A 26,651-nucleotide genomic window follows, 5' to 3' on the forward strand; every position below is an offset into this window, starting at 1 on the left:
TAGGAGGCTGATGCAGGACGACAACCAGTTAGGCCAATCTGGACTACCTAAAGAAACCCTATCTCAAAGGGCAACAAAAAAGGCTTCAGCCAGCTTAGTGCTGTGACACACTGTAATGATGTGGCCACAGGAGCCCCATCCCATAAAACTCATCTAACCACTGGCACGGCTGAAGGTAGTCCCCAGAGCCTGCTGAATGCTAGGCAAGCATGCTGCCACATGCTGTCACTAAGGATCACACCCATTCCCTAACACATCATTAAGCATGTGGTAAAAGTAAACAAAAATCTACCATCTTTTCCATTAGAGGGTTAAATAAGACTGTGATGCAGACCTTTAGTCCCAGCACTCAAGCAGAAGAGGCAGGCAGATGTGTGAATTCCAGGACAGGAAGGCTATTACATAGAGAAACTCTGCCTTGAAAACAAAAGACCCCATATGGAAATGTAGGGGCTAAAGATACGGTTCAGTGATTAGGGGCACTGTCTCCTCTTGCGGAACTCAGGTCGTTTCTAGCACCCACATGGATACTCGCAACTGTTTGCCAACTCCAGTTCCAGGGGAGCTAGTTTTCTGGCCTCTGAGGGTACTACACACACACACACACACACACACACACACACACACACACACACAGTGCACTTATACACATCCAGGCAAAACACTCACGCACCAAACAAAAAACTTGTAAATAAGCCTCTGGCAGAAACAAAAATCCTTTGAGAACCAGTGTTTTTTGAAATTGAAAAAAAAAGTACTCAAGGATGTACCCTGCTCTCAAAAGTTGTACTCTGTGCCAAGTGCTTAAGAATGTGAGGCCATGCTCTGACCCCAGTGTGGCACAGGACCTCTTTGCTATAGGAATACAAACCAAAAGGTGGGTGTGCTTACCTGCAGGGTTTCACATGGCTATGCAGCCTTGTGGAGAAGTAAGCTTTATGGGACCCTGGGCCTGCAGCAGCTAAAACCATTTAAATGAGCAGCATGACTGGTGAGCTTTATGAAGTAGCAATGGAATAATTTTATGTTGGGGGTCACCAGGACACGAGGAAGGGTCCAGCATTAGGAAGGTTGAGAACCACTGGACTAGACAAACCTAGAGGCATGCTGATATAACTGTGCTCTTGTACAAACTCCATTATGTTGAGCAAACACACGTAACTTATGACCCTACAATAAGGACACTACCACACCTCAGAAGAAAACAACTTTATTTTCATTAACTCACAAAACACAACACAGTTGGTTCAGGAGGCCATCACTTGCCCAGTCTCCACACTACTACAAGCCTCGGTGAATATCTACACATTAGAACTCTTTAATAGCTGTTCTCGAGCAATGGAGCTGTTAGAAGGAAGGTTTGGTCAGGGTCCACACGTGCACTGTCAATCATGTAGAGCCCATTTCAATCTCTTCAGTGTCAACTTCTTGATTAGATCAAACCTGTTCAAAGAAAAGATTAAGTTAGAAGATACCCAATCATGCTCAGAGACACTGTTTTCTTTTCCAAGACATTTAAGTCTTTCCTTCAACCAAACTTCAATTCCACCCTTGGCACAACTAAGACATGGTGCATGCGTTTCTAGAGACGAAGGCCTGAAACAGAAATTTAGCCATTTGGGTAGCCAACGAAGAGTTCTAACCATTTTGGACAAGGTCATCCCCACCCCCTCCCCGTCCCCCATCATAGAAAACCGGAAAACAAGCATTGTAATGAACAGCAAACTGCTGAAATTACAAGGGAAAGGACAGAAACAGTGTGATTGCCAACCCTCCAGGAAGCCTAGTCAGGAGTTCTACTTGGGGACTTAGCTCCAACACCCCACAGGGTTCAGTCCCATCACTCTGAGCAGATGGACAGGTCACCTACCATTTGCAATTCTGCACTGCCGCAAAACCTCATTGAAGCCCTCGCAGAGCTTGACGTCACTCTGGTTCTGGGCACACTCCAGAAACTGTTTGATCTCAAGAGAGCAAGGCCCAAAAGACTGCTGGTTCACAGGCTGAGTTCCCTGGGGCTCCTGCCAAGACACAACATTAGGTACTCCTGAAAAGTTTGCTCAGTACACACAAGGCTCTGGACTTAACCCCAACATTGTAAACACAAAGTAAAAAATTAAAAAACAAAAAAAACAGACAGGCGGTGGCAGTGGTACACGCCTTTAATCCCAGCACTCAGAGGTAGAAGTAGATGGATCTCTGTGAGTTCAGGGCCAGCCTGGCATACAGAACTAGTTCCAGATCACCCAAGGCTACAGAAACAAACAAATAAATAACTATATGAAAACAAACAACAAACCTGGCTAGGGATTCAATATAAGACTGTGTGTGTACTTGGCCCTGGGTTTGATCCCCAACACTACAAACATATATACCAGAGAGTGAACCATTCTTAAGAAAAAATAGGACTATTATGGGAAAGAGATGGATGAAAATTTCAGATACACCAGATTTCAAGAAATTACATGCTTCTTAGAAGGGAAAAGCCACATATGGGGGGGGGGGGCAAAAAATAGCAGGGAAGGGGTCATAGAGCTATGAAAGGGACTTGTGATTATGTCACCAAGACTGAACTCAAAGGCCAGGCCTCTGAGTAACTCCATGGCTGTAACTCCCACACTTGAGAAGCCAACCCAGAAGACTGCTACAAGCGTGAAGCCAGCTTGGGTCCCACACTGAAGACTTTGTCCCCAAGTGAACCAATAGGAATCCAGAATAAGTGTAGTCAAGAAAAACCTGTAACAACCAAGGCAGGAGGATTGCCATGAGTTCAAGGCTAGCTTGAGTGAGATCCTCTCCAAAACAAAAATCATCTAAAGGGGAAAATGGCCATCTTATAGTAGGGTGGGCTAGACTGTTATAATTCTAGTCTGTTCTACTTGCTGATGCTCGCCTAAGGGTCTAACTCAAACGACGCCATGTGGCTTTTGTGTGTGATGCCCCCACATGAGTGTGTGTGTGGGTGTCCCCACAGGGAGGCCAACCAAGACATGGGGTGCTTTCCCTCTGCCTCTCTCCATCCTATTGTCTTGAGGCAGAGCCTCTCACTGAAACCAGTCATTTCATCTGCCAGCCAGCCAGGCTGTGGGATCTGCTTGTCTCCCCTCCACGATGCAGGACTTACAGATATGGATGGCTATGCCTGACTTTTTGTGGGTTTATGGGATTTGAACTCAGGTCCCCACAGGTTCAGAATAAGTGCTTATTCACTGAGCCATACCCCTAGCAACCTTCACTAAAAAAAGGTCGTGGTGGTGGGGGGCACACTACTTTGTACTTAAAGTTGTGGATCCTAAAATTAAACACAGGGTCCTACATAAAAGATGCTTGCCAGCTGCCCAGAAGTTTTCTCAGAAAAAAAAAAACACAGAAAGGAAAAGCTGCCCCAATCTTACCTGGTAAGTGATATCAGGCCTCGCGGGCTCAGCATTACCACCTCCACTGAAGCCCCCAGTGATGGCATGACCCAGGGTGTGCCCCACTGCGGAGCCCACAGCCACACCAGCTGCAGTGGTGGCCATCTGGGCCATCAGGCCTGGCTGCCTGGGGGCAGCGGCAGGGGAGCCCACTGCAGATGGGGCAGCTGCTGCTGGAGGATGAGCTGCAGGTGCTTGTCTGGGAGCAGCCCTCATCGGAGGGGCCCGGCTAGGGAAGAGAAGAACAAAACCCGTCAGTGCCCACTTCCAAATGGCTCTGGAATTCACTGAAGAAATGCAACAAGCCAGGTTCGGTGGCCACACCTGTAATACCAGCACTGGGCTGTTACAGACAGGAAGAATCAACAGGCCAAAGTCATCTCAGTGACACAGTGATTTCTTCCTCTTCTATTTTATTAGTTTTCCAGATATAATAATCACAACATTTCTCCCTTGCCTTTCCTCCCTCCAAACCCCCTCCCATATATAGACCCCTCTTTGATGACTTCAAATAACCGGCCCCAGGCTGCTGTTACTTGTATGTATGTTTTCAGGGCTGGCCTCTTGGTACTGGATAACTAATGGGTATGCTCTCGCTGGGGAATTCTATTTCTCCTGCTCTCAGCATTCCTTGTGGGCTTTTCACCATACACTCTGGCGTATCTACTGCCATCCTTGTTCTACACTGTGATTAAGGCCAGCCTGAGAAAGGATACCCTCCTCTCAAAACCCAAAACCAACCAACCCAACACCCTAGCCAAAACAGCAGTAGCTCTGAACCTGTGACTCCTCCTACATCAGCCTCACCCAGTGCTGAGATTACAAGCATTTGTCACCCTGCCTGGCTTCAGTTTAAATCATCTTATTTTATTGTTATATTTTATGTGGATGATTGTTTACATGCATGCATGTCTGTGTTCTACTTGCATGTCAGGAGAGGGCTTTGGATCACCTGGACCTGGAGTTACAGATGGTTTTGAGGGGCCGTGTGGATGCTGGGAATCAAACCTGTGTCCTCTGGAAGAGCGGTCGGTGCTCTTAACTATAATGCTAACTTTCCAGCCTCATTTTAAATCTGTTTGCTTGATTTTGGAGACATGGTTTCTCTGTACGGCCCTGGCTGTCCTGGAACTGGCCCTGTCTCCCAAGTACTGGAATTAAAGGCGTGTGCCACAACTGCCTGGCATCATTTTAAACCTTTAAATATCCATACCACCTTCATGCAAGAGAACTACAGGAACTTGATCTCACAACTGATTGTATACATATATAGCACTGTACCTCTTTAATCTTTTGTTAAGCCCAACCCCCCACTCCCTCAAGAGAGGGTTTCTTTGTGTGTTCTTACTACTTCTGGAGACCAGGCTGGCCTCATATTCACAAAAGATCCACCTGCCTTTTCCTCCAGAGTGATGGGATAAAGGCGTGCACCACCACCAGGCTTATAACGTTTTAAGAACCAAGTATAATTCTCTCTCTCTCTCTCTTTTGTAAACTATTTTCATGTATCCACATGCCCCAAAGTATCTTTAAAGAACAGTCATTCCAGCCAGATGTGGTAGCACATGCCTTTAATTCCAGCACACTGGGAGGGAGAGGCAGGGGGATCTCTTGAGTTCTAGGCCAGTGTGGTCTACAGAGTGAGTTCCAGGACAGCCAGAGCTACACAAGGAGACCCTGCCCCAGAAAAATGAGCAAATAATTAGAGCTGGGGAGCTGATGAAATGCCTCACTGGGGAAAGGTGCTTGCTGCCAAACCTGACAACCTGAGTTCGATCCCTGGAATCCACAAAGAAGGAAACAACCAACTCCCACAAGTTGCCCTGTGACCTTCACACTGGTACACAAACATACATAGTCAGCTGGGTATGGTAGGGTGGCCCACACCTTGAATTCCAGCATTCAGGAGGCAGAGGCAGGTGGATCTCTGAGTTCCAGGACAGCCAGGGCCACAGTGAAACCCTGTCTCAAAGAACAAAATAAACCACCAACCCAATCCAAAAAGGAAAAAAAAAAAAAAATTGGGGGAAGTGACCTATGTAAACTGCAACTTTTATTAATTTTATTTCTCTTTCCGTTTTTAGAGCCAGGGTCTCTCCATAGATAGTTCCGCTAGGCTTCAACTGGTGGCAAGTCTTGCCTGTGTGGAGACAGAGGCATGGGGGAACGGGACTATCTTGGTGGTAGATGGGACATTCCCATACCATTTACACAGCACTCTGGTTCCCTCCCAGTATGGCCACAATTTTTAACTTTCTACTATCTCCCCCGCCCCCGTAAGTGGGTCATCTGGAATCTGGATGCTGTCAACAATTTGCTACTTTATCTTCACGTGGTAGACGTCTCAACAGACCGTTGGCCACTGTTAGATCTTCCGGAACAAAGTGGTGGGAGGAGAGAACTCTAAATTCTGGGCTCTCCACACGAGGGCCCGTATGCCAACAATAAATAAATAAATGAATAAATAAATAAGTAAATTGTTTTCTCTAAAGACCTCTAAAGCCTGTAAGCCCATCCGTGGGTAAGCGGCGTCAGGAAAATCAAAGGCGGCCAGCCAGAGGCCTACACGAAGTTCAAGGCCAGCCCGAGGGCCTCAAAAACACGGTGAGACAAACCACCCCAAGAGCTTCAACTCTGTCATTCTTTCCCCGCCTCTTTCCAGCCGATGTCCTCTAAGGCCCTTCCCCCATGCAGTCTAGGAAAAAGGTCACGCTTTGGCGTCGTTCTCGCGGATCCCTCCCCGATCTCTCGCACCGTCTCACCACCCGCCGCTCTCTGGCTGTGGAACCTCGCCCCGGGCCGCCTGCGCTCAACCCCCCAGTCCCCAGGAGGGTCTCACCTGGCCGGAGGGGCCACCCGGGAAGAGCGGCTTCGGCTTCCACGCGGCATCCTAAGCGATCACTCTCTCTGGGAGTCAGAAAACGACTATCTGCGAAACGCCCACGACTGTCCAGCAACTTCTACCAAGGAGAGCGGAAGGCGGGAGGCGGGTCCTCAGAGCGCAGCCAATCAGAACCCAGAGAGGCACGAGCGCTGAAGGTCACTGGAAGAGCAAGACGTCAGTCACGGGGAACGCCGTGATGCTGCGGCTTACGCACGGAAGTGAGGCCCTTGGCGTCCAAGCCCCGTAGTAGCTAACCGGAAGTTACTGGTGTTGCCCCCTCAAATCTTGTCCCCGAATTCTCTGCTGGATGGTTAGGTTTTTGCTTCCGATGGACGACTGGCTTCATCCACGACTCAGGCTGCCCTTGATTTTGAGATCGTCCTGCCTCAGCCTCTCGAGTAAACCGGATTGAGGGAATTACAGGCATATGACGCCATGCCTACTGTATTAACAAGGTTAAATGCAATCTTGGCTGAGTCATCTCTGCCTTGTCTACCAGAGGGCCTTGGACTGTTGACTCAACCCTTCTCAGATGGTTTTGTTTTGCGACAAGGCCTCACATAACGGAAGCTGGCCTGGAACTCGCTGTTCTCATGACTCAGTCTCTTAGTGCTGGAGACTCATAGTAATGCAGGAGAAACTCATAGTTAAATTGATGTTGTAAAAGATTTACTAATAAACTTGCTTGGACATAATTAAGTTACATAAAGTAGAATTTAGCTAAAGGAGCCTCCAGTATGACTAGAAGATAGTGAACTAAGCAGGCTTGTTAGAAACTGTGGGAAAGAAAATTCTGTTCCTTAATTGAAGTTTTGGGTGGCTAAAAAGTTTCTAATGTTTATTCACCAAGGTTGACCTCCAATTAGGTGCCATTTCCATAATAAAAGGAGGCCATCCTGACTTAGGACTAGCTGTGAGACTTATCCCCATATCAAAGAACATAGCTTAAAAGAAACATTTCTTGCCAGGCAGTGGTGGCGCAGGCCTTTAATCCCAGCACTCAGGAGGCAGAGGCAGACGGATCTCTGTGAGTTCGAGGCCAGCTTGGGCTTCAGAGTGAGTTCCAGGAGAGGTTCCAAAGCTACACAGAGAAACCCTGTCTCGAAAAACCAAAAAAGAAAAGAAATGGTTCTCAACCTGTGTGTGTTCAGATACCACCTCTATCTTTCTCCGTGCGGCCCAGCCCACACACAGATAAGCCCACATTTGTAGCTAGTTTTCCTGCCTTGCCCACAGTCAGGACAAATCTTTGTCACCCGCCAGTCCCACAGCCGCTCAGACCCAACCAAGTAAACACAGAGACTTATATTGCTTACAAACTGTATGGCCGTGGCAGGCTTCTTGCTAACTGTTCTTATAGCTTAAATTAATCCATTTCCATAAATCTATACCTTGCCACGAGGCTCGTGGCTTATTGGCATCTTCACATGCTGCTTGTCTTGGCGACAGCTGGCAGTCTTGCCCTCCACCTTCCTGTTCTCTCAATTCTCCTCCCTGTTAGTTCCACCTATACCTCCTGCCTGGCCACTGGCTAATCAGTGTTTTATTTATTGACCAATCAGAGCAATTTGACATACAGACCATCCCACAGCACACGTTTGTACCCTGAACTGTATTAAAGGATCACAGCATCGAGAAGGTTGAGAATCTCTGGATCTAGACCTTCAGCCACGGCCACAAAAACTTGTGGTTCCCTGACCTAAGACCCTTACCTGGTGGTGACCCGAGCCCGGTGATTGGCCAAGCCGTCTGCTGTGTCGATCCGTGATGCCCCCTGGAGGACACGCATGTCCTGGTCAGCAGATTGGTAGGTGGATGCCGTCCACTCCCACACATTGCCCATGAGGTCATATAGTCCTAATGCGTAGCAGCAGGTCATTAGATGGGGAACCAGGGGACGCTCTCCCACCCACCAAATGTCCTGGACAGGCCGCAGGAGGTTTATTCCCGCCATCTTGCCAGACACTGTACCACAGGAGGTCTTACCATAGTTGTTCTGTGGGGGGAAAGCATTCACTGGTGACAGTCCATGAAAACCATCTTCGGCTTCGTCACCCTTGGGGAACTTTCCCTGACGAGAACGATGACAGTGAAAGATTTATCAGCCTGTCCCAAGGGAGTACTCCTGTCCACCCAGAGGAAAACAAGGTCCCTCCACTCTGTTGCTTCATGGGGGAAGGACAGTGACCTCAGCTTCCCTTACAGGGTGCTTTGGAAAGAGGGCTGTCTCCAACCATCTATGGTCTACATCCCTTGCCCGGGATAGAGGCATTGGAACCCATACTTTCCCATATCTCCCGCTTTTACTTAAATACACCATCTATATTTATTGATGTGATTGGTTCAATTTCATTATTCTTCTCATCAAATCTAGAGTTCAGAGAGTTGGAGAGATAGCCCACTTTGCTGTGTAAGCCTGAGAACCTGAGCTCGTATCCTGAGAACCCACTAAGCTGGGTATAGTGGCATGCATCTGTAACTCTGGTTCTGGGGGAGGCAGAGACAGGCAGATCCTGGGGACTGGTTGGCCAGGCAGTCTAGCTGAAATGGTGAGCCCCGTCTCCCACTGAGAAGTCCTGTGGAGTGGCTGGAGAGATGGTTCTGAAGTTAAGGGCATGTACTGTGCTTGCAGAGGACCCAAGTATCCCTGAGTTTCATTCCTAGCACCCATGTCAGATGGCTAAAAACTATGACTCCAGCTCCAGGGGGATCCAATACCTCTAGCACTCATGTACACACACAAACACACACAACATACACAATTTAAAAAAAAATTTTCCGAGGCAGGGTTTCTCTGTGTAGCTTTGCACCTTTCCTGGGACTCGCTGTGGAGACCAGGCTGGCCTCGAACTCACAGAGATCCACCTGCCTCTGCCTCCCGAGTGTTGGGATTAAAGGTGTGCGAAAAATTTTTTTTTAAAAACAAGGTTTCTCTTTGTAGCCCTGGCTGTCCTGGAACTTGCTCTGTTGACTAGGCTGGTCTCAAACTTACAGAGATCCATCTGCCTCTGCCTCTTGAGTGCTAGGTATAAATAAAGGTGTAAGTCACCATACCCAGCTTCATAATTTAAACTTGTTTTGTTTTGTTTTTGTTTTTCGAGACAAGGTTTCTCTGTGTAACAGTCCTGGCTGACCTGGAATTCACTTTGTAGACCAGGCTGGCCTTGAACTCACAGAGATCCGCCTGCCTCTGCCTCCTGAATGCTGAGACTAAAGGCATGCGCCGCCACTACCGCCTGGCTGCATTATTTCTTTAATAGCAACGTTGTAAGGGTATTGGTGAGATGAAGGTGTTTGCTGCCAAGGCTGAGGACCTGAGTTAGATCCCCTGACAGGCGCTGGAGGAGAGAATCCACTGGAATAAGTTGTTCTCTGACTTCCACAAGAAGAAGGAAAGGAAAAGAGGTAGACTGTGACTGCACATGTCTCACTAAAAGTTTACATTGTGAGGCTGGAGAGATGGCTCAGTGGTTAAGAGCACCGACTGCCCTTCCAGAGGTCCTGAGTTCAGTTCTCAGTAACCACATGGTGGCTCACAACCATCTGTAATGAGATCTGGCGCCCTCTTCTGGCCTGCAGGGACACATGCATGATAATTTACACAATAAATCTAAAAAAAAAAAAGTTAAGATTTCTAATATTACAACTGTTCCTACTTCTTTTTTTTTTTAAACAAAATTCACATTTTATTTAGATTGAAATAAACTGTACAAAATTGATCTTATTCACCAAAAATAACAGTAAAATTTTCTGTATTATTTAGATAAACCACAAAACATTTATTTTTGTAAGTTTTGCTTATAAATCAAGATGAGGCAGTAGACAGACATACTCATGTAAAAAGACAGAAGGAAACAGACAAGCCAGGAGCTGCCTGTATGGATGGCCTTTGTCTCTGTCTTCACCGTGAAGCAGAAGTGAATTTACCTGTGAAAAAGCTTATGAAAGTGTGGGTCCAACAAAGGAATGTAAACAGCAACAACCAAATGGGGAGCAACAGGGCCTGGCTCTGCCATTCACTTGGTCCTTTGGGGTCCTTCCATCCTGACAGAACTCCACTGAAACCTGTTGGCTGAGCTCATAAACTTCTGTAATTCCTGTGACTGTTCATCACAGTGGACTTTGTTGCTTTTGCAGTGCTGAGGCATGAGCTTACACATGCTAGACAAGTGCTCCCCTAAGCTATACCCGAGCCCTTGTTTTTTTTGAGACAGAGTCTCACTATGCAGGCTGGCCTAAAGCTTGTACGTCTCATGCTTCTGCCTTTCAAGTGCTGCTACCACAAATTTTAAACACCCATAACTCCTACAAGTCAAAAGTCAATGATACACTTCATCGTAACACATTATAAAATGTATCTCTCATAAAATTCATTTTTCAAAGACCTGATAACTCAACAGCTGACAACTGGATCCACAATGATAAAGTTATATCTAAAATGACTTTAACTAAAGCAATTCCAGAGTGCCACTAGCAGGGAGGCATTCTGGCAATCCCAATGCCAACTTCTGCAAGAACAGACACTGAAAGCATGAGAGTTCAAACGGGGGCCATTTAACTATGTGGATTACCAACAGCTAATGATGCATTCAACTGGAGGTGTAGCCGCAAAGTACACAGTGATTAATTGGCCTACTATACCTTACGGCTTTTCCTCCAAACAGCAAACATAAGACATTTTAAAAATCTTTTAGGTATTTTCAATGGTTTCTGAATTATTTGTAGGAAGCTCTGGTTTATTTGTATAGAGTTTGATGTATGTGTCCACCATTAAATCCAGATCATGTTTTATATCAAAATTTATGTTAAGCAAAGCCAAATTACTTGACCTCTGGTCTGTCAAAGTGTTCCTCAAATATGCCTTGAGTCGCTTTCGCCCATTTTCATAGCGCGCTTTCTCAACTTTCATCACAGGGAGAATACATAGGACCTTCAGCAAGGCATAGACATTGGGAAAGAACTTGATGTCAGGAAGATGGAGGGCTTCATAAATGGTGGATGGGAGGTCGATGTCTTTCCCTCTGTGTTTCCACTTGATTCTCCAACAGTGAAGCTCGGCTGCAAGTGTGTCAGGGTTGGGTAGGTCGCTCCTGTACATTTAGCATGGAGCTCTTCTGAGGTGTTGAATTTGAGCTGCCCCATCACTGAGGGTACCAGAGATAGGCATTTCAGAGCTTTGAGGTGCTGTTCAGAGAATATGTCTTTAAGTTCCTGAATGATGTGCTCCACTGTTGGAACACTGAGGGTGTCTTTATAGTAATTCTCCGAGGTTAGCTGAGGTTCCAGGTTACCTTGCTGGGACCTCCGGAATTTCCCTGGGAGTTTCATTTGAATGTCAAGTTTGGTTGCTAAATTTGTGGCTTCCTCAAACCAAAACTCATGATAAACTTCAATATTTTCCATCACTTCATTAAGTGAATGCAGTACTGCAGTCAAGCTACCGGCTGCAAAGTAGACATCAGAAGTTTGTCCCTGGAGGTTCTTCCCAAAGGCCCTTGTAAAAGATAACACATTTTTAAGAACAACAACGGTAACAATGAAATCAAAATCTGTCACTGCACTACAGAGTACGAATGCTCGTCCGGCTATACAGTTATTCCACCTAATATTTGTGTCGCTATTTATACCATCTAAACATAAAACAAGTGCTTGTAGGAGATCCACTAAGATTTCAAAGGCGTCATGTCTGCCTGTCCACTGTGAATGGCAAATTTCCTTCAGCTCTTTACCCCGCTCTTCACTGTTCTGAAAAAGAACAGAAATTACATTGTCAAGTTCTAAAAGCAGCTGTGGTGATCGGTGGAAAAAAGAACAGACTTCCTCAATCGTTCCTAAGCCACGGACACCCCTATCACAGGGACAGACTTCGCCAACCACGAATTTAAGGCACAGGAAGAGCAGAGTGTGTAGATAGCCTGGGGGTATTTTTCTAAAAGTCTTGAAGCGACAACTTTCATTTTGGAAGAAAATCCACTGGACACAATGTAAGCCTGACCACGACAATACTCCATATTCAATCCCCATTTCTCAGTTATTGTAGTGTGAAATTTCACAGCCAAAATTTCTGCATCAGCTTCATAGGGCAGGAAGCCCACAAACTCTTCTCTCAGGTTATGAGCTTCATCGACAAACCTCACCAGCACAGGCAAGTGCTCTTCTCCTGCTATGTCCACCACATCATCTGTGATGATGGAAAAGAAGTGTGAGTCTCTCACTTCCCTGAGCGTCTCCTCCCGAATGCAGCTCTCACAGATCTCCAGCATCTGTCTCTGTTGCGCTTTGGAGCAGAATAATGTGTTCACCGCTGTGGTCTCAAAGCGCTTCCGCAGGACCTCCTCTCCAGAGTTGATTCAGCACTCCAGGAGCGCCTGAAAGTTATCTGGAGCAAAGAGGCCTTTTGGGATCTCATCTGCCTCGTGCCCATCCAAGGGTATGTTCTGCTTTCCCATGAGAATCAGAATCTCAAATAATGACTTGAGGTACTCTTTGTTCTCCTTCTCTTCAAGGGTCAAAGGTAACACGTTTCCATCCTGCTGGTTCACTGCTTCTGCACTGGGGTTCCGAGCATTGCTGTTAGTTTCCTGTTCTTGTTCAGAAGTTTCCTCAATTTTTTTCTGTTTCAGTGACCTGATTTCATCTTCACTCAATTCTTTTATTCGTTTTCTGTGTCTGCTATGTGGATTGTTCAAATGACTGGTGAGGTCAAATATTGTTGGTATTGCATTATCTCGAAGAACTGTACGATAAGGACTTGTTCTACAGATCATAGAGGTCTCAAAGTGTTTGGCACATAGTCGATAATGTTTATTTAGTTGATCAGGTGTTTTATCTTCTAAGTCTGCTCTTCTACAATTCTCAACCCACTTCTGGCATCTGGCCGGGTCCCGAGGGAACCTGAAGAAGGCCAGGTCCGACTGCGTGCTCTTCCGTGTGCAGTTGGGCGCTGCGCAGAAGTTCGGCATGGTCGCCCGGCCAGCGGCCGGTCCAGCCCTCCCCTCCCCGCCTCGTCAGGGCAGCACGGCCGCCCCGCGGGGCCGGGGAGGGGAGCTGGGCCGGCCGGCCGGCTCCGCAAGGCCGCGCGCAGAGGAGGGGCTGACTCGCGAAGCCGCGAGGGGCAAGAGGGGCGCGCGGGCCGAGGCCGGGCTGGGGCCGCGGCTCCACAGTGCTGTGAGCGGCCGGGAGGATTTACCGCCGCCGCCACCGCTGCTGCACCTCCAGCCCGCCCGGGACGCTGCCGCCTCCTTCCCACAATGCCTGTTCCTACTTCTTTATATGTGCTTTTGACAGTGGCTACGATGATTGCTCTCTATTTACAATTGTACTCCAATTTGCCTTAGCATCATGTTCCTGTCTTTTAATGGGGGGAATAGAAGGTGTACTTGTTACAGCAGATACCTTCATATTTCTTTGTAAGGCTAGGGACTGTGCCCACCCAACAGGGCCCATTGTTTGGCTGAAGGAAAGAAGACAAATCGTTTTTACCCGAATGGAAGGAGGGTGACTGGGATGGACTAAACTGACTGACCAGTCCCAATGTAACAGTACAGATTTGAGCATCATTAAATATTCTTTGACAAAACCTGATAGCGGAAGTTACAAGTGTATTAGGATGAAAAAGGGAAAACAGACTCCTTAGTCGCTCCCATCGAAATGAACCTACCTAAATAATGCCACTGTCTATAGCTAGTAGATTGGATGCCAATTTTGGGCTCCACCGTAGGCGTCACATATAAACATTATAACATTATACCAACTTAACGGTACGCAACGGAACATGCCCCTGTACAGCGTTCCCACGGTTATAGCGATACTCTTATAAATAATGCCTTTTTCCTTCACTGCCTATGTTTTGATTGTACTGATGGTCCTCCCCACTGCAACACTATTTCCAAGGTTATGCCTTGGGATGGCCTTTTGCTTTTTGTTTTGTTTTGTTTTGTTTTTGGTTTTTTTTGGTTTTTCGAGAAAGGGTTTCTCTGTGTAGCTTTGGAGCCTGTCCTGGAACTCACTCGGTAGCCCATGTTGGCCTTGAACTCACGGAGATCCACCTGCCTCTGCCTTTTGAGTGCTGGGATTAAAGGTGTGCGCCACCACCGCCCGGCAGATGGACTTTTTTTTTCCTTCTGGGAGAATAACACTTATATCTGCCCTCCCTGAAGGTTAGAAGGGCATATGTGGGCAAAGACAAATCACACCTATTTTATTCGGTAGTCTCTACCATCTGCTAACAGGACTATGGAGTCAGGAAACTGAAAACTCTGTGGACTCCCTACATCTGCTAGACCCCACCTCAATAACAGTCGTAGGTACCTTTGTATTACCTGGGCCTGCATTGGCTGTAGAAATGCAAAAGGAGATTTCTAAAATAGCCTGCTTAATAGCTAAAACTCCTAGTACTACAGCAAAGATATTGGCAAAAATTAATCATGAAATGGAAGAGTTAAGAATGACAGTCTTGGCGGGAGGTGGTGGCACACACCTTTAATCCCAGCAGAGGCAGGTGGATCTCTGTGAGTTCTAGGCCAGCCTGGTATACACAGCGAGTTTCAGGACAGCCAGGGCTACACTGAGAAACCCTGTCTCAAAAAAAAAAAAAAAAACCAAAAAAACAAAAACAAGCCGGGCAGTGGTCTGCATGCCTTTAATCCCAGCACTTGGGAGGCAGAGGCTGGTGGATTTCCGTGAGTTCAAGGCCAGCATGGGCTACAGAGTGAGTTCCAGGACAGCCAGGGCTACACAGAAAAACTGCCTTGAAAAAAAATAAAGAAAAAACAAAACAAAACAAACAAAAAACCCCACAGTCTTACAAAGTAGGGCTACCAAAGAGTTTCTATTGCTCAAACATAATCTTGGATGTCAACAATTCCTTGCAATGTGTTGTTTCCATGTATCAGATTTCTCCCATATCATTGATAACCAAACCAAGGATTTACAGAGAGGAATAAAATTGGCCCCTCCTGACTAAGATGGTTCTCTCCCTTCATTGGCCCCTGATTGTTCTCTCATTAATCATAATATTTGGGCCCTGGGTATTTCAATGTATTACTAGCCTTATCACGCCCAAGATATTCAGTGCCAGACTCATGTTGGATAAGTAAGAATCCCCTGGTAGTGAGTAACTCCTCTGAAGAAATAAGTCAGATCAGGCCAAATTAATAAGTCCATGTTTAATCTGAGCAGAGCATTCCTCTGTGTGTGTGTGTGTGTGTGTGTGATAACACGTCCAGGAGGGGGCAGTCTACGGGTCAGGCCCTTAAATACCCTGGGAGCGGGGTGGAGCTGCTGCTTGGAGGGCTTTCTCAGGCAGTGGTCTAGGGAGAGAAGCAGGGGTGGGGCCCAGGTAGCGCCACCTAAACCGTTTACCCAACAATAGCATCAAGTAATGCTGCTCCCTTGTCAAAGGTTTGGAAGAATTACATGGGCCAAGGCGGGAATGTGAGATTAAACAGGAGGAACATACCTTGCAAATCAAAGAGCCCATTATGTTAAGCCCCCATACTTTACAGAAATAGGTTACTATTAAAGAGTAAGTGTTTCTTAAATCTGATGTGGGACCCTATTAAAAAGATGTATATCCTTGTCTTCCTCTTTCATTGTATTTTTCTAACACTCTCGACCAGCCAATTCTCTGGCCTCTGTAAACACATAGCTGTTTTCTATTAATCTTTTCTTGGTCTAGTCTCGAACCCACAGAGATCCACCTGCCTCTGCCTCCCGAGTGCTGGCACTAAAGGCATGCACCACCACCGCCCGGCCTCTTTTTTTTTTTTTTTTTTTTTCCAGACAGGGTTTCTCTGTGTAGCTTTGCGCCTTTCTTGGAACTCACAGAGATCCGCCTGGCTCTGCCTCCTGAGTGCTGGGATTAAAGGCGTGCGCCACCACCGCCCAGTCTCTATTAGTCTTTTATCTCTCCCCCATAAAGGGACTTCAAAAATCCAATAAGGGGTTGCTTTTCAAATACCGACTTAGTGTGAGACAGCTGGCTGGCCAGTCCGGGGTGTACCTCTACATTGAGGCTTGCTTTGTGTAGACAATCACGGATTTAGTCTTTCTCTTCCTAATTTTCAGGTTTAACACTTGTTAACACAGTAGGCGTGGCGGCACATGCCTGTAATGCCCCAATCCATTACACTTGACAGGCTGAGGCGGGACGATCTCGAAATCAAGGAAAGGCCGGGTTGTGGAGGAAGTCAGTTGTCCATTGGAAGCAAAAACCTAACCATCACGGAATCTAAGGACAAGCTTTGACAGAGCCATCCCAAGAACTTCCGGTTAGCTACAGCGCCCCGTCGCCAAGCAACTTCCCGGCGTGGGACGCAGCCACCGCCGGTTACTGACGCCTCGCTCTTCCAATGACCTTCAGCGACCGTGCTGCTCCTGGGCGCTGATTGGCTATGCCCTGAGGCCCCGCCTCCCACCTTCCTCTCTTTGCTGGACGCTCGTGGGCGTTTCAAAGTTTGTTGTGTCTGGACGCTGAAATTACTAGCACCTAGGATGCCGCGTGGAAGCGGAAGCGGCTCTTCCCGGGTGGCCCCTCCGGCCAGGTGAGACCCTCCTGGGGGCTGGTGGGGAAGGGCCTTAGAGGACATAGTCTAGAAAGAGGCGGGGAAAGAATGATTTATGCGACGGTCTTTGAGGTGGGTTTGTCTCACTGTGTTTTTGAGGCCCTCGGGCTAGCCTTGAACTTCACATAGGTTTGGCTGGCCTTCCTTTATTTTCCAGACTCGGCTTTCCCACGGCTGGGATAACAGGCTTTAAAGGTCTTTAGAAAAAACAAATTTTTTTTTTTTTAAATATTTATTTGTGTGCGGGCCTCTGTGTGGAGAGCGGAGAATTTACAGTTCTCTCTATTCACCACTTCAGTCCAGAGGACCTAATATTTAGTGGTAAATGCTCTATTGCAGTGATTCCCAACCTTCCTAATGCTGTGACTCCTTAATACAGTTCACCATGTCGTGGTGACCACCAATAATAAAATTACTTTTGGCCGGACGGTGGTGGCGCACGCCTTTAATCCCAGCACTCGGGAGGCAGAGGCAGGTGGATCTCTGTGAGTTCGAGGCCAGCCTGGGCTACAGAGTGAGTTTCAGGAAAAGGCGCAAAGCTACGCAGAGAAACTCTGTCTCAAAAAATAAAAATAATAAATAAATAAAATTATTTTTGTTGCTACTTCATAACTGTAATTTTGCTACTGTTATGAATCGCAATGTAAATATCTGATATGCAGGATGGTCTTAGGCGACACCCGTGAAAGAGACCGGCAAAGGGGAAGCGACCTCACTGGCCCACGGGAAATTGTTGCAAAGTAGCAAATTGTTGACACCATCCAGACTCCAGGTGTTCAACTTTTGGGGAATAAAATCATAGAAAGTTAAAAATTATGGTCATACTGGGAGGGAACCAGAGTGCTGTGTAAATGGTAGGGGAATGTCCCATCTACCACCAAGATAGTCCCGTTCCCCCATGCCTCTGTCTCCACACAGGCAAGACTTGCCACCAGTTGAAGCCTAGCAGAACTATCTATGGAGAGACCCTGGCTCTAAAAAACGGAAAGAGAAATAAAATTAATAAAAGTTGCAGTTTACATAGGTCACTTCCCCCAATTTTTTTTTTTTTTCCTTTTTGGATTGGGTTGGTGGTTTATTTTGTTTCTTTTCTTTTCTTTCTTTTTTTTTTTTTTTTTTTGGTTTTTCGAGACAGGGTTTTTCTGTGTAGCTTTGCGCCTTTCCTGGAACTCACTTGGTAGCCCAGGCTGGCCTCGAACTCACAGAGATCCGCCTGGCTCTGCCTCCTGAGTGCTGGGATTAAAGGCGTGCGCCACCACCGCCCGGCTTATTTTGTTTCTTTTGAGACAGGGTTTCACTGTGGCCCTGACTGTCCTGGAACTCCACCTGCCTCTGACTCCTGAATGCTGGGATTAGAGGTGTGGGCCACCCTACCATACCCACCCGACTTAACCTTTTCTAATTGGTAAAATGAAGGCCTTGGTCTACATTCTGAACATTAGCTACCTCATTGCTGTCTTGGATTTTGTTGACTTTTGATTGTCTTTCTCCATTGCCCAAGCTGGTCCCAAAGCCACGTACTAAACTATCTTGTCCCCCTCACTGAGGAGCTGGAACTGTGCCTTCTGTACATTTTCTCTTTCTGGTTTAGTCAGCCCAGGGTCTCATGCCTGCTAGGAAAATGTTTTGTTAACTTAAGTTCTAAATCTTTTCATGTCTCCTTTTGTGTGTGTGTGTGTGTGTGTGTGTGTGTGTGTGTGTGTGTGTGTGTGTGTTGCTTCTGTGAAGGTCAAGGGCATCTTGTGGAAATTGGTTGTTTCCTTCCGCCTTGTGGGTTCCAGGGATTGAACTCAGGTTGTCAGACTTAGCAGCAAACACCTTTCTCCAGTGAGACATTTTATCAGACACACACACACACACACACACACACACACACACACACAGCTCTAAATCTTTATTCAGGTATTAACTAGGTTAGGGAGACTCCTTGATTGTTCTAAAATTTCAACACACCTTGGTAGCCATTCTCAACCTGTGGGTCAGGACAACCAGTGGCCAACCTTTGGCTCCAAACATATATACACTACGATTCGTAACAGTAGCAAAGTTACAGTTATGAAGTAGCAACAAAAACAGTTTCATGCATGGGGGTGGGAGGTGGGGTAGGGGGGTCACCACAACTTGAGGAACTGTATTAAAAGGTTGTAGCATTAGGAAGATTGAGACGCAGTGGATTCCATGGCAACAGCTCTCTGATATTTCTTCTTTAATATGATGACATTTAATTTGAAACTGATATACTAATAAAATGAAAGCTTTTTGCTCTTCTGTAGTTCTGGAATGGCCTTGAACTTACAGAGATCCGCCTGCCTCTGCCTCCCGGAGCACTGGGATTAAAGACGTGGGCCACCACCGCCTGGCCTGAAGTACTGTTGTACAAGTAGTAGCCGTTTAACATTTGAGTAATCTTTTTTTTTTTGTTTTTTTGAGACAGGGTTTCTCTCTGTAGCTTTGCGCCTTTCCTGGAACTCGCTTTGGAGACCAGGCTGGCCTCTAACTCACAGAGATCCGCCTGCCTCTGCCTCCCGAGTGCTGGGATTAAAGGCGTGCGCCACCACCGCCGGCAACATTTGAATAATCTTTCAGGCTGTTAGTGTCTGTGAGTGGGTTTGTGCAAATGAAGTGGGGATGTGAGCCGGGGAAGGCCCGAGGTGTGAGAGGGCCTGGAGCTGAGTTTCACCGCGGTGGTTAAGAGCTACTGAGAACTGAACGTGGGGCCCGTGGGAGAGCAGAATGCAATCTTCACTGTTGAGCAGCCTCTCCATCTTCCCTTCTCACTCTCTCTTTTGTTGCTCTTCTTGGTTGTTTTTCAAGACAGGGTTTCTCTGTGTAGCCCTGGCTATCCTGGAACTCAACCTGTAGACCAGGCTGGCCTCGAACTCAGAGAGCCTCCTGCTTTTGCCTCCCAGGTCCTGGGATTAAAGGTATATGTACCACTGCCTGGCCCTTTCTAACTCTTAATAAAGATACTGTGAGCCATGTGGATACATGAAAACAGTTACCAAAAAAAAAAAAAAAGACAAAATAGTGTATGTTTGGTTGTTAAAACCTTAACAAAAGATTAAATAAGTACAGCTATATATATATATCTGCAGTAATTGGAAACAGTTTCTGTAGTCTTCTTGCATGGGTTTGGTATGGGTGTTTAAAGATTTAAAATGAGGCTGGAAAGTTGGCTTTATAGTTAAGAACATCCATCACTCTTCCAGAGGACACAGGTTTGATTTCCAGCATCCACACGGCCCCGCAAAACCATCTGTAACTCCAGGTCCAGGTGATCCAAGGCCCTCTGCTGGCATGCAAGTGGTATACAGACATGCATGCATGTAAACAATCATCCACATAAAATATAACAATAAGATCGGTTTAAACTGAAGCCAGGCTGGGTGACAAATGCTTGTAATCTCAGCACTGGGTGAGGCTGATGTAGGAGGAGTCACAGGTTCAGAGCTACTGCTGTTTTGGCTAGGGTGTTGGGTTGGTTGGTTTTGGTTTTTGAGAGGAGGGTATCCTTTCTCAGGCTGGCCTTAATCACAGTGCAGAACAAGGATGGCAGTAGATACGCCAGAGTGTATGGTGAAAAGCCCACAGGAATACTGAGAGCAGGAGAAATAGAATTCCCCAGTGAGAGCACACCCATTAGTTATCCAGTACCAAGAGGCCAGCCCTGAAAACATACATACAAGTAACAGCAGCCTGGGGCCGGTTATTTGAAGTCATCAAAGAGGGGTCTATATATGGGAGGGGGTTTGGAGGGAGGAAAGGCAAGGGAGAAATGTTGTGATTATTATATCTGGAAAACTAATAAAATAGAAGAGGAGGAAGAAATCACTGTCGCTGAGATGACTTTGGCCTGTTGATTCTTCCTGTCTCTAACAGCCCAGTGCTGGTATTACAGGTGTGGCCACCGAACCTGGCTTGTTGCATTTCTTCAGTGAATTCCAGAGCCATTTGGAAGTGGGGACTGACGGGTTTTGTTCTTCTCTTCCCTAGCCGGGCCCCTCCGATGAGGGCTGCTCCCAGACAAGCACCTGCAGCTCATCCTCCGGCAGCAGCTGCCCCATCTGCAGTGGGCTCCCCTGCCGCTGCCCCCAGGCAGCCAGGCCTGATGGCCCAGATGGCCACCACTGCAGCTGGTGTGGCTGTGGGCTCCGCAGTGGGGCACACCCTGGGTCATGCCATCACCGGGGGCTTCAGTGGAGGTGGTAATGCTGAGCCTGCGAGGCCTGACATCACTTACCAGGTAAGATTGGGGGCACCTTTTCCTTTCTGTGTTTTTCTTTCTGAGAAAACTTCTTGGCAGCTGGCAAGCATCTTTTATGTAGGACCCTGTGTTTAATTTTAGGATCCACAACTTTAAGTACAAAGTAGTGTGCTCCACCACCACCACCTTTTTTTAGTGAAGGTTGCTGGGGGTATGGCTCAGTGAATAAGCACTTATTCTGAACCTGTGGGGACCTGAGTTCAAATCCCATAAACCTACAAAAAGTTAGGCATAGCCATCCATATCTGTAAGTCCTTCATCGTGGAGGGGAGACAAGCAGATCCCACAGCCTGGCTGGCTGGCAGATGAAATGACCGGTTTCAGTGAGAGGCCCTGCCTCAAGACAATAGGATGGAGAGAGGCAGAGGGAAAGCACCCCATGTCTTGGTTGGCCTCCCTGTGGGGACACCCACACACACACTCATGTGGGGGCATCACACACAAAAGCCACATGGCGTGGTTTGAGTTTGACCCTTAGGCGAACATCAGCAAGTAGAACAGACTGGAATTCGAACAGTCTAGCCCACCCTACTATAAGATGGCCATTTTCCCCTTTAGATGATTTTTGTTTTGGAGAGGACCTCACTCAAGCTAGCCTTAAACTCATGGCAATCCTCCTGCCTTGGTTGTTAAAGGTTTTTCTTGACTACACTTATTCTGGATTCCTGTTGGTTCACTTGGGGACAAAGTCTTCAGTGTGGGACCCAAGCTGGCTTCACGCTTGTAGCAGTCTTGTGGGTTGGCTTCTCAAGTGTGGGAGTTACAGCCATGGAGTTACTCAAAGGCCTGGCCCTTGAGTTCAGTCTCGGTGACACAAGTCCCTTTCATAGCTCTATGACCCCTTCCCTGCTATTTTTTGCCCCCCCCCAATATGTGGATTTTCCCTTCTAAGGAGCATGTAATTTCTTGAAATCTGGTGTATCTGAAGTTTTCATCCATCTCTTTCCCATAATAGTCCTATTTTTCCTTAAGAATGGTTCACTTCTCGTATATATGTTTGTAGTGTTGGGGATCAAACCCAGGGCCAAGTACACAGTCTCATATTGAATCCCTAGCCAGGTTTGTTGTGTTTTGTGTTTGTTTTTTGTTGTTTTCCTGAGACAGGGTTTCTCTGTGTAGCCCTGGCTGTTCTGAAACTCACTCTGTAGACCAGGATGGCCCCAAACTCAGAGACTTGCCTGCCTCTACTTCCCGAGTGCTGGGATTAAAGGTGTGCACCACCACCGGCCAGATTTTGATGTTTTGATTTTATATTTATAGTGTTACGATCTGGCCCAGAGCCTGTGTTTACTGAGCAAACACGTCATAGAACCGCCCTCCCATTCAGACTCCGGATGACCTTTGTTTGTTCTTTGGTTTTGAGTTGGAGGGTATCTTTCTTCTTTAACCTTAAAGTTTGTTTTGCTCTCTCTTTAAATGGTTTTCACTACCGTGTTCCTAGACAGAAAACTAAACTTGTGCCTTTTTCTAGTTGTTTCCCTGGCCTACAGTCTGTGAATGCAGCCCTTGCTGTATACACCTACCCTTTCTCAGGAGTACCTAATGTTATTTATGTCTTGGCAGGAGCCCCAGGGAACCCAGCCTGTGAACCAGCAGTCTTTTGGGCCTTGCTCTCTTGAGATCAAACAGTTTCTGGAGTGTGCCCAGAACCAGAGTGACGTCAAGCTCTGCGAGGGCTTCAGTGAGGTTTTGCAGCAGTACAGAATTGCAAATGGTAGGTGACCTGTCCATCTGCTCAGAGTGATAGGACTGAACCCTCTGGGTGGCCATTCTCAACTCACATGAGTTTTGACTGCTTTGGGGTCGAAAGACCCCTTCACCAGGGTCATCTAAGTTCATTGGAAAACGCATGTTTGTGATGGTCTTCGGAACTGAGACTCTGCTTTACCATAGTCTTGGGTGGGTCTGCCTACATGCAGATAAGCCCACCTAGGAATAACCAGGGTGGTGGCATCATTGTGCCCACCCCATCACTTACACCCTGTACAAATACAGGTGTATGTGACAGGGTTGGTGCCAAAATGTAGTTATGCAGACCAGTCACACATCTGTAGAAAGCAGCTACTGTGTGGACAGCAGCAGTATTAGAGGTAAAAACGACACCTCATGAATTATAATTACTGGGTTAATATAAAATCATGTACTGTAATGTCATCAACTACTGTGGAAAAAAATCTGTACTATGGGAACTTAATCTGGATGCTGATTTGTTTGTTCATTTGTTTGGTTTTGGTGGTTTTTTATTTTTTGGTTTATTCAAGACAGGGTTTTTCTGTGTAGCCCTGACTATTCTGGAACTCACTCTGTAGACCAGGTTGACCTAGGACTCACAGATATCCACCTGCCTCTGCCTCCCAAGTGCTGGGATTAAAGGCGTGCGCCACCACCACTCGGCGCCAATTGTTTTTTTTTATGTTCAGCTGTGGTGATGTGAATACTTCCCCCTTGTGATAGTAACAGGTACATTAAAATCAAACAAATAAACAATAACACCAAAAAACAAAGGAAAAAAAACACAGAGAATGGTAAATCATAGGAAACTTTAATGTATTGTATTGACTGAACTATGGCATCATCTTTTGTATTATTAAAGCTCTTGTTGTGTATTATTTTCATTAGAGGGCCATCCCCCAATAATGGATCGTGTAGAGAAGAAGGTTAAGAAAAGAAGATACAGTGAAGATTTTTTACAGTATGGTTTTACCTCAAAAGTTACAGCAGGGATTGAGAAGCCGCAGTGTGTTATTTGTGGTGACGTTCTCTCAGCGGAATCGATGAAGCCGAACAAATTAAAGCGCCATTTTGACAGCAAGCACCTGAGCTTTGCTGGCAAGGACGTCAGCTATTTTAGAAGCAGAGCTGATGAACTCAAGCGAGCCAGACCTGACACTGGCGGCGCCAAGTACCCCAGACAGAACGTAATAGCCGTCGAGGCTTCCTATTTGGTGGCACTCAGAATCGCCAGGACTATGAAACCTCACACCTTTGCTGAGGATTTACTCTTGCCAGCGGCCAAGGACGGTGTTCGAGTTATGATTGGAGATGAATTTGTTACGCAGCTGAGTACGGTTTCCTTATCTAACGACACTGTCCGCAGAAGAATAGACGACATGTCTGCCGACATCCTCAATCAGGTAATCGAGGAAATTAAAGCTGCTCCACTGCCAATATTTAGTATCCAGCTCGATGAATCGACCGACGTGGCAAACTGTTCACAGTTACTGGTTTACGCGAGGTACATTAATGACGGCGACTTTAAAGATGAGTTCCTCTTCTGCAAGCCCCTTGAAACAACAGCTACTACGCAGGATGTATTTGACAAAGTCAGTTCATTTCTGAAAGAGCACAAGCTCTCGTGGGAAATGATCGGTGGTGTTTGCACAGACGGTGCTCCGGCCCTGCTAGGAAGTCAGTCTGGATTTCAACACTTGGTACTGAACGCGTCACCCAGAGTCATCGGAACTCACTGTATGCTTCATCTGCAAACGTTAGCGGTGAAGACGCTGCCCCAAGAGTTGCAGGAAGTCATGAAAAGAGTCGTAGGTTCGGTCAATTTTGTCAAGTCGAGCCCTTTAAACAGTCGACTGTTTTCCCAGCTATGCCTGGACATGCCAGACAAAGCTCTGCTATTTCACACTGAAGGGAGATGGTTGTCCAGAGGAACTGTTTTAAAACATGTCTTTGAGCTTCGAGACGAACTCAGGATGTTTTTCAGCCAGAAAGCAAGACCACAGTTCGAAGCACTTTTCAGCAATAAAAGTGAATTGCAGAAAATAGCTTACTTGGTGGACATCTTTGCCATCCTGAATGAGCTCAGTTTATCACTGCGAGGACCAAATGCAACCTGCCTCGATTTGTCCGAAAAGATCCAATCCTTCCAAATGAAACTTCAGCTTTGGCAAAAAAAGCTGGATGAAAATAAGATATACATGCTGCCTACCTTATCTGCTTTCTTTGAGGAGCATGACATTGAACCCTCCAAAAGGATCTCAATGATCATTTCTGTCAAAGAACACTTGCACATGCTTGCAGGAGAAATTTCCTGGTACTTTCCAAACCTACCTGACATCCCGTTTGCCCTTGCCAGGAGCCCATTCACGGTCAGAGTGGAAGATGTTCCCAAGACAGCCCAAGAGGAGTTCATTGACCTTCTGAACAGCGACGCAGCGAGGATTGATTTCTCAACACTTCCAGTTACCCAGTTCTGGATCAAGTGTTTGCAGCCCTACCCTGTTCTGTCCGAGACAGTGTTGCGCCTCCTCCTTCCATTTCCCACTACACATCTATGTGAAACGGGGTTTTCCAGCTTGTTAGTGATCAAGTCTAAGTACAGAAGTAGACTCGCCGTGGAAAATGATCTTCGCTGTGCTCTGGCAAAGACCATCCCCAGAATTTCTGACCTAGTGAAAAAGAAGCAGTCTCAACCTTCACACTGATAATGGCTTTTTTAGATAACTGTCACAAAATGTAGCAACTTGTGGGTTGTTTTTTCTTTTTTTCTTTTTTTTATTTTTTTTTTTATTTTTTGGATTTTGTTGTTGTTGTTTGAGACAGGGTTTCTCTGTGTAACCCTGGCTGTCATGGAACTCACTCTGTAGACCAAGCTGGCCTCAGACTCAGAGATTCACCTGTCTCTACCTCCCAAGTGCAGAGAGTAAGGCCTTCATTGCCGCCGCCGCCACCCAGCTATTATTGTTATATTAAGACTTACCCATGCTACACCATGCTTCAAGACAAATTTTTATTTATTTGTAAATTAGAAATATTTCACAATATATACATATTGTTTTTTTGGATTAATCACTATGCTTTAATGATATTCAATTTGTAACAATGAAAATACATCCTACATATCAGATGCTTACATTACGATTCATAACAGTAGCAAAATTGCAGTTATGAAGTAGCACCGAAATAATTTTATGGTGCGGGGGTCACCACAATATGAGGAATTGGGTTAACGGTTCACCGCATTAGGAAGGTCGAGAAGATCTATAATTAACAGTTTCAGGGGATCTGATGTCCTCTTCTGACCATGCTCGGGCACCAGGGATGCATGTCACACGCAGACAAAACACTGATACACATAAATAACTAAATCTCATTTTTTAAATTAAAAAAAAAAAGCCCTACATACAGACTTTCCTATAGGCAATCTGATGGAAGCATTTTTGCAATTGTGTATCCTCCTCCAGATGATTCTAGTTTGTGTTAAGTTGACAAAAACTAGCCAGCATATCCTATTAACATTGATCATTTCTTGCATTAGGATAAACTGTAAAAGCCACGTCCCATCAGGTGTAACCACACTGTTATTTAAACAGCTGGTTTTAAATTTTTTTATTCATTTATTTGGGACAGGTGTGGTGTCCCACAGGTTTAATCCCAGAACTTGGGAGGCTCAGGCAGATGGGCCTCTGAGTTCAAGGCTGGCCAGAGCCGTACAGTGAGACCCTCTCTAGAAACAAACTGTATCGGTTGTCAGTTGCTATGATAAAACACCATGACCAAGGCAACTTAGG

The 26,651-nt window shown here is 46.3% G+C and overlaps 2 protein-coding genes and 1 pseudogene across 2 annotated transcripts; 1 reads left to right on the forward strand and 2 right to left on the reverse strand.

Annotated features, from left to right (window-relative positions):
- Positions 1–1,194: 1,194 nt before the first annotated feature.
- Chchd2 (coiled-coil-helix-coiled-coil-helix domain containing 2) lies at positions 1,195–6,397 on the reverse strand. The gene is made up of 4 exons (XM_028870171.2): positions 6,256–6,397; positions 3,396–3,645; positions 1,871–2,021; positions 1,195–1,443 (listed from the first exon to the last, which is right to left on the reverse strand). Exons 1-4 carry the CDS (start codon positions 6,303–6,305, stop codon positions 1,433–1,435), a joined length of 462 nt encoding a protein of 153 aa, XP_028726004.1. The 5' UTR covers positions 6,306–6,397; the 3' UTR covers positions 1,195–1,432.
- Positions 6,398–10,035: 3,638 nt separating this feature from the next.
- Positions 10,036–13,393, reverse strand: LOC114693672 (annotated as a pseudogene).
- Positions 13,394–16,736: 3,343 nt separating this feature from the next.
- LOC114693671 (protein ZBED8-like) lies at positions 16,737–25,853 on the forward strand. Its single transcript, XM_028870169.2, has 4 exons — positions 16,737–16,844; positions 20,859–21,108; positions 22,693–22,843; positions 23,749–25,853. Exons 1-4 carry the CDS (start codon positions 16,795–16,797, stop codon positions 25,563–25,565), a joined length of 2,268 nt encoding a protein of 755 aa, XP_028726002.1. The 5' UTR covers positions 16,737–16,794; the 3' UTR covers positions 25,566–25,853.
- The last annotated feature ends 798 nt before the right edge of the window (positions 25,854–26,651 follow it).

The sequence above is a fragment of the Peromyscus leucopus genome, chromosome 23 (assembly GCF_004664715.2).
Source record: "Peromyscus leucopus breed LL Stock chromosome 23, UCI_PerLeu_2.1, whole genome shotgun sequence".
NCBI lineage: Eukaryota > Metazoa > Chordata > Mammalia > Rodentia > Cricetidae > Peromyscus > Peromyscus leucopus.